At 41.1% G+C, this 8,383-nt stretch overlaps 1 protein-coding gene across 2 annotated transcripts; it reads right to left on the reverse strand.

Moving 5' to 3' along the window:
* Positions 1-991: 991 nt before the first annotated feature.
* LOC110980832 (TNF receptor-associated factor 6-like) lies at positions 992-7,452 on the reverse strand. 2 transcript variants are annotated; one of them, XM_022237839.2, is made up of 9 exons: positions 7,302-7,452; positions 6,558-6,761; positions 5,861-5,918; positions 5,097-5,201; positions 4,174-4,332; positions 3,601-3,678; positions 3,315-3,401; positions 2,461-2,633; positions 992-1,986 (listed from the first exon to the last, which is right to left on the reverse strand). In XM_022237839.2, exons 2-9 carry the CDS (start codon positions 6,758-6,760, stop codon positions 1,455-1,457), a joined length of 1,395 nt encoding a protein of 464 aa, XP_022093531.2. In that variant the 5' UTR covers position 6,761; positions 7,302-7,452; the 3' UTR covers positions 992-1,454. The 2 variants fall into 2 exon arrangements, with proteins under 2 accessions (XP_022093531.2, XP_022093530.2); XM_022237838.2 differs by having other exon boundaries at positions 6,558-6,766; positions 7,302-7,447.
* Positions 7,453-8,383: the final 931 nt, after the last annotated feature.

The following is an 8,383-nucleotide window of genomic DNA, read 5'->3' on the forward strand; positions in this document are numbered from 1 at the left end:
TCAATTATTACATCTGTATATACAGTGCACCGTTGTGAGTAGCGTACTGGGCGGAAATAATAAATATTTCTCAACTGAAAATGAAGTTTGTTTGAGTTCCGAGATTTCAAACACCTCTTTCATCGCGTGGAAACTTACGTCCAATCCAAGTGGTTTCGGAGAACTAATGTTCTCGCGCTAGGCGGATCTGGCTTCTGAGCCGATGTAAAGTGATCTACATACATGTACTAAGAATACCTAACAAAAGAAGCACGGTGCCATAACAGTGGACGCTCACTGTTCGTGCATTGTGTTTCTTTTGTAAGATCTTCGTAGTGGTATCTGCTTCCTATCCTGCAGTGTACATACTAGTACATTTGTCTTACAACTATTCATGAAGTGTTTGAGTGAACAATTAACCCCAAAATGGAAGACACCCAGTTTCTATATCCTAGTCTAGCTCTTACAATGAAACTAGCAGAGGAAAGGGGGCACACCTGGCACAACCCGCTCCCATTTTTGATACTGTTTCCATATTCTTTACTTTCTGAAAAAAAAAGCATAATCTTAACCTACTAGATCCGATAGAGCCGTGCTCCCCGCTTGTGGCACAACGGGGGTGGGGCATCCCGAGGTATTTTGGGGGCAAGCCAAATTCCTGCCTAAGCCCCCCCCCCCCTCCTGGGCCCGCCACTGCTTTCCTTTTCCCGTTTTTTCGTTTAGTTCCAACTATACTTATTTGAAAAGTTTAGAGTTACAATGTATCATTAGAAATTATGCACCACTCACGTTTGAGTTCACCTCCATTTGCACTCCCTGCCTCCACCCCTTTAAGTTTTCGTCAGTACTGTAAATTACCCTCAGCTCCAATTCGCCCCACCTCCCTGCCTCTGGAGCATATGGTTATGGTTATATGGTTAAGCCCAAAATTTGAAAATTTGGCCAGATTTGTTCTTTTTTAAATAAACTCACCACAACTTTGAACACAACTTACACAAATGCACTAACAACACTGTCTTAAACACGATGTTTTAATTCATTACACGTAAACAAAATAATTACATGAAAACACACATCTTTTCAATGTTATCACAAATCATAGTTAAAAAAATTCAGGTTAACAATACATGTAATGATGCTGCAACATAAATAACTTCATGATGATTTCTTTTTAATTTTTAAAAAAGTGCTTAAAAGGGCACATAATTCTACATACAGTATATATCAAATATTTCAAACACAGTAAAGACATTACAATGACATGACATGTTGCACTGTTAAAAAAGAACTCAACGGTTTTAAATAACAATCATTTGAAAGTTAGACACAAATAATCTACAAAAAAATGGCTTACAAGAATTACTGCATGTTTATTTTGCGAAGTTTATTGCATCAACTGCTTTTATGTTTTTCCAATTCAAATTCACCTGATCTCAGTTCAAATTCACATATTGCCAAAGCAATGACTCAATATTTCAGTGGTGGAGAGATGGGGACACATCTACGTCAATTCGCATGAAAAGTGTGCCATCCCGACAGAACCTCCCCTGGATCAGGGCATCAGTTTCCATCAGTTTCAGCCGCCCCCTGAATGGGTCCCTCCCCTCCCCCGGCCAGGCTCGGGGCATGTTCCCGCAGCTGATGGTTGAGGTGAAGTTGGAGTTCCCCCGAGCGTTCTGGCACTGGTCGAAGAGCGTCACGCCACATGTGGTGCTGAACGGAAAGTGCAGGCAGTCGTCAAAATCGCCCTGCTGCAGCACGACAAACAGCGACGTGTAGCTGGTGCTGCCGGTCACGTGGCCATCCAGTTCCAGGCAAGCACGCAGCTTGTAACCTGGTCGGCTGGTGTAGAAAGGAGGACTAAGTATACGGGCGGAGGAGTTATTACTTCCTGTGTACGAGTTGAGGTCAATTTTCCAGTAAAGGCGACCGTTGTAGTTGGTATTCTCCAAATGGCTGATTCTTTCAACTTGCTGGTTTACAAGTTTATCTTTCTCGTCAAAACATCTGTGCAATGACAGAACATTTTAAAACTACAATATTTACTATAAAGCAAATTGCATTGGGGGAAAAAAATCATCACCGCACACTGGTTTTGTAGTCAACTCCATTCCAAGTCCAGCCACAAGACTTTTCAAATAACAGGGTGAACAAGCCGGACAAAGGAACGCTTTTGTCATGGTTTATTTGAATATATTATAGCTTGCAACTTGACTAGCACTTAGATGGCTGGTGATGGGCTCGTGATGGACTTTCGGGGACCTGTGATGGACTTGACAGCAACGCCTCTGTGCATGATCTGATGCTGAATAAACAATTCAATGGAGGGAGCATAGCCGAAAAAAGCTTGTGGATGGAACATCAAATACTGTGTTAGTGATGTGGGTCAACTGCTGGTTCTTTACCCCCACAGTGGGCCCCATGGAGCAAAACACATCTGCCCCTCCCCTCACAAAAGAGAAACAAAATTAATGTGATTACTTTTTCATTGCCTCTATTTCTGAAATCAGCTGAGAGCACTTCGTATTACACTCCATCAGCAAGGCGCTCTGTGTTTGCAGCAGGGCCTTCTGGGCAGTAACCTCCATCTGTAAAAGCCGCATGTGGTCGGTTGTGGCCTGTTGGTAATGGTCAGGTAACTCACTCCGCTTTATCTGTCAAAAACAAAATTAAAGTATTTACAGAAAAAAATCTGCTCCATGTGAATGAATAAAAGGATGAAAAAAATTTAAGTGCTTTGGAAGTCATTCTCAACAGTTCAAGTAAATTTAAGGCATCTATAAATTCTACACTACATGTAATACAGGATTTTTTTTCTATATGGAAGCTGTTCCGCAAGAAACTTGCAACACTCCCAAGTAGTTGTTGTGAGTTAAATTAGCCGGTTAGGCTTTAGTCCGTTTAGAGTGAAATTGGCCCATTAGGCTGGTGTTTATATCTGATTTCCTTGGCATGAAACAATAGGGAATACTTCTTTTCCCTGAGATGGGATGAAAGTCTAGCAGAGGTTGCTCACCAGCTAATGCTGGTACCCACTGATATTTCTAAGTGGAGAAAAGCAAGTAGGGTGAGAAAAGGTTTGCCCAGGGTCACAGCCTAAGGCTGGACGCAACCCTTGACCCTCTGGTCATGAACCACAAGCCTTACACACCCCCTGCCCTGCCCCACTCCTTTCTGGACATGAATGTCATAAATAACGAAGGCACAATGTCATTATAACATCCAATCAAAGTCATCATTAAACTTATAATATTGCTCCAGAAGCAACATATTGCCACAAAGAAAGTTTTTTTTTTCAAACAAAGCCTGGGAAATCTTTCTTCTGTTTTTTTAACCTGACACTTGCATCCTGCTTCTTGGTAGTCACATGGGACAAGAGTGCTTGGACAATTCCCTTCCTTTACATCTGTGTGTTTGGGCATCTATAAATGGGAATTTGAAATAAAATCATGAAATAAGTGACGCAATTTACAAGACAATTTTAATAGGAAATTCAGAACATAAACCTATGCTGAGTAGTCAGAAATTTAAAAGATTCGAGTCAGCAAAATTATCAATTGTTGATGATATTGATGATTTCTTATAAGGTTCCCCAGATTTTGTAACTTCTTTATCACTTACCTCTTCCCTGATAATTCCTGCATGTCCACACTCGTCACACTGAACAGGATATTTGGGGCACACTAGTAGCCGATGTCTCTGATTCAGGAAAATAAATGTTGAATAAATGTGTGTTTTTTTTAAATCACATCAAACCTTTTGACTCGTGACAAATAATAGTGCAAGGAAAATACTTCAAAGTCACACAAGTAAAAGAATAATCAGGACTGCGACAGAGGAAGATTTCGCACAAGTACTGTGTATATCAAAAATTGTAAATCAATTTGCGATCTCACATTACTTTTGGGGGCTTCTACAAAAAATGTAAATGACCGCATCTACAGAATTGTATTAATATTTGAAAGTTCTTATTGGATTACACTGTACATGTATCAATTCTCCAGAACTCTCGAGCTCCACAGCCTACAAGTATCATTCTACAAAATAAAACTTGAATTCTACAGTAAAACTGTAGATTTCAGAATGTTTCTTCAAACTCATTAAAGGTTCTTGTGCTATTCGGCAAGACACTTTAACGTGATTTTCTGTCTCACAAAAGCCAGGGTAGCACAGCAAGAAAAAAGCGGAACGTACCGGCTCATCTTTTCTAATGATAGTCTCACCACAGTGGCTGCAGTTCAATACTTGCAAAGGGCAATCCCTTAAATGATCTTCACTCTTTCCTCGCAGGTATTGCTCCTCACAGCCATTGGGACACACCAGCTTAGCGCAGGGGCAAGCGTCGCAGTGGACCTTGAATGATAAATGAGCAAGGAGATGCAGTTGAGATGACTTCCAGAAGAAAATGCAGAGAGATTAAATGTATACGTATGTTAGCTAGATGACAACTTGTCAATTTGACCCTTGCCCTTCACACAAACCGGTTAAACAAGTTGGTCATAGCAAGCCCCAGTGAGGTTACAATGATGACTGGGCTTTCGTGAAAATAATTCATTATAATACATAATTCAAAAATCGCGTGTATGGAAGACTTGAGAACTTGAGATCAATGATGCTTGTGTCCTCTTTTTTTCTTTGAGTCACTTTATCTTCACTTGAAATGTTCACCAAATTTGTCAAGTTGTCTTTCCCTTCTTTTGGTTTTTCTTTCACCTTCTGATTAACTTTTATCCGGCAGTGCCCTCTGGTAAATACATGTATATGCAAAGCGCTATCAAAGTTTGGTGTGCAACTTTCAATTTACTACGGGTACATTCAGAGTAGGCAGTCCTAAGATCAAGATAGAGAGATCACTTAGTGGAGGGTTCAAAAACAGAAGGGCAAATGTCCCTCCTATGGAAGTCAGTCCCCCTGGGTGTCCCTATTAGGAACGTTGACTTGTGCACAACCAATGTGGAACTCATAGATCATTCTTTTTAGTGCCTCCATGAAAAAATGAGTACGCCCTCCAGGATGCCCCTCTGAAAGTTCACTCTAGTTATTTAACTGGCAATTAGGCAATGGCTTTGGTCTGAATCGGAGACTACCGGGGGGTCACAAAATCCAAGAAGCCCCACCTGTAAGTGTCTAAGGTCCCCTCGCCAATTACAGCCACTCCCAGAATTGCTGCACAGTACTGTCGAGGACAAAATTTCTCTCTCCACTGCCACATCTTCAAAAATCTGCAGTGTTGTGAAAAATTCAATGATTCAGTCCAAGTCTTCTATGTACACTTACATGAACCAATGAGATTGGAAAAAAAATGGAGTCTGCTGAATCTAACACTATCAAAATGCAAAATTCATGTTGTAAGTAGTCGCTATCAATAAAATGCAATGCAAAGTTACAGACTGTCATATTTTGTAGGAGTGAGCAAACTGCCGGAAAGGGTTAGAAGAATTCCATGCATATGATGCAATTTGATTCAGGAAAACCTGAAAATATTAAAAGTGAATTTGTTGAAAAGCAACTCCAGTTTGCAAAGAAGTGAATGTAGGTGAAGTGGGAAAGGAAGATTTACGATAAAAACAGAAAGTGATATACAGAGGGACTAACACAATGAGGACACAGATGGGTCATTCCACGAGGTTGGGGCACAATTTGTGACGATGTCCATTGTTACGTGGGTTACGTAAAAATGAACAGTTATTTCCCTGCATGTGGATTCCGACTTACAGTATTATACATGAACATCTTGGAAGGCTGACTACAGAGGTGTGTGTTATTTTTACAGAGTAAATGACCTACTCTACGGGTCATGACAGGTGGTAAAAGTTACCTATGTAACAAGGACACTGACACAAATTGTGCCCCAACCTCATGGAATGACCTAGATACCTACATCTGACTTGACATCTAGCCAACTTTTGTCCACAGGACACTTGACATGTGGCCGAGTACTGTCAGACAGAAAACAGAAAATTCAAACTTATTATGTCACTCAGACTTCTCACTTCTTATGCCAATAATGTGGTATGAGTCACACTCTTAAGAAACAAAATAGACTTTTAACATGAGATTTTTAAAAAAAAATAAGTGATTAGAAAATGAACTAAAAAGCCCCCTAGGGTCAGAGTCGTAATGACCCATCTTAAGTCTGAGTCATATTTTCTGGCATCAGCTCGAGTCTCATTAGGTAAATGACTTGACTTAGGTCACTGCAAGCATTGACTCGACTCAAGTCCCTCATCAGAAGACTTGACTCCAGAGAAAGAGGACAAGACTCAAGTCCCAAAAACAAATGCAAACTTCTTTGCAAAACAGGTATTTGCAATGACTTATAGTACCGAATTATAATGTTCACGTCATGTGTTATTATCAGGAGTAAGATGTGTGACCACACGTGGAAAACCTGTGAGGTAAATTTTGACCCGACTCAAGTCACTGCGTTACAATGACTACACTCGACTCGAGTCACTTCATTACAAAAGATTTGACTCAACTCAAAAAACTAAAGTTTAGGACTCATTACAACTCTGCCATGGGCCCAGTCTCCTCAACAACAAAAACTGGTTTGCAATACATGTAAATGGCCATACCCAATGATTCTCTGCAGACACATTTTACAGAATCGATGTCCACACTTTGTCTGCAAGGGTCCACGCAGTGCAGCCAGGCAGACTGGGCAAAGATACTTTGCATCCAGGGGCGGGTCAAACTCCGCATCGTAGCCACCAGTGGGATGAACGTCCTGAGTGGACTGACAAGCCCGGTCACTACTCAGTCTTGAATTACGGGCCATTCTGTGCTAAGAGAATCAATGCATAATGCTTCACAAAAGGGTCACTTAATTTGCCATAGAATATCAGTTAGGCCCTAGGCCTACCGTAGATCCTTTATTTAAAATGTCTTATCCATAATGACTCAGCCTATCATTTAACTTTACGCCTCACTCGGATGAGGTGCTAGCAAAACAAGATAGAAGCACATTTTCTTTCTTGCAGAATAAATTCAAACGAGGGATAAGTGGCCCTTAGTTGGGGCCAATGATGCATCTGACAAGCCATGACGCAGCTAAAGGATCTGGATTCATGCACGATGTCAGTCATATTTTAGCACACGCTGTTATTTTGTACACGATACGGGGCACGTCTGTTTTTTCTCCTCCACTGAGTGTGAGTGACGTAAGCATACGATACCCACGGATGACGTCCGTGACGATACCGGCCACACTAGTAAACGTCCTCGACAGCAGATGAAGGGGCGGCCTAAAATCATGGAGTTGAGTTCCATGCTACAACGTCTGTTAGACGAAACCCAGCTCCCACAATAATTAAACTTACATCTACGTTAGCACAACAATGTTGACTAAATAGAGTAACTTGTGTCGGACAGTCCACCACTGGCAGTTGAACGAGAGCTTAAGTTTTGAAATCCGCGCCGCGCCTTCCATCCACGTGCAGCTAGCTCAAATTTAATTTGGTTTGAATATGTCGCGAGGTGGCGCGCTGTCTTATTAACGCTAGTCGATTCGTTGGCCCGTCATCAGTGGTGGGATGGTCTACCTGGCCCGCTCCCGAAAACACCCATTCACACACCCACAATGCATGACTGTAACTGCACAATTGCAAGGCATCTTAAAGCTTTTTATGGAGTACAAGAAGAATAAATGTTCATTAAGTTTTGAAAAAAAACCCAGTAAACTTCGTGTTACCTGAGGAAAGGGGTTAAATTAATATACATGAACCATGAGATATGATTATAATGTATAAGGATCTCCGAAAAGTAGAAGCAGTATTCTTCTATTTTTTTCTGGGACACTCGTTTTTTTTCTGAGACACCCTGTATAAAGAGCCGGCAGGTTCTTTCCTGTGATGTAACAGATCTTTAAACCCCAGCTCACAAATGCCAAGGAACGGTGGGGGTTTGTTCAGGCATTCCAGTGAAATGCATTGCAGTGGTGGTTTGGGATACATTTAGCAGGGAGGCACTTGGGGGCGAGATCGAAGCTCATTTTCTCCAGAGGTGCACTCAGTGGCGGGTTGGGCCCGGTCACAGCACTGAGATTTTTTCTGTAAGTTCTGAGGGGGGGGGGGGCACAGGCCTCGAGAATGGGCGTAAGCACGGTCCCCCGAAAAAACACCATGAACAGGTCTTCTATGACATGTGACAGTCTCAAGTCTTTGATTGCATTTTGTTCAAGATTTCATATCATCCATTTCCAGCTAGTCAACAAATGATAACCATTAAAAACGGAAATAGCGATTGCATCTTATTAATGCATAAAAATTACATTAACACCTTAAACTGGACGTTAAAAATGCATAATTCTAACTCTTTATTTAGGTTTGATTGGTGGAATAATTGATGGAGTTTAATCAGTTTATCAATCAAAATATTTATTAAATTAATTAAGTAATTTTTA

The sequence above is a fragment of the Acanthaster planci genome, linkage group LG07 (assembly GCF_054643075.1).
Source record: "Acanthaster planci isolate LZ-2023a linkage group LG07, COTS_SCS, whole genome shotgun sequence".
Lineage (NCBI taxonomy): Eukaryota > Metazoa > Echinodermata > Asteroidea > Valvatida > Acanthasteridae > Acanthaster > Acanthaster planci.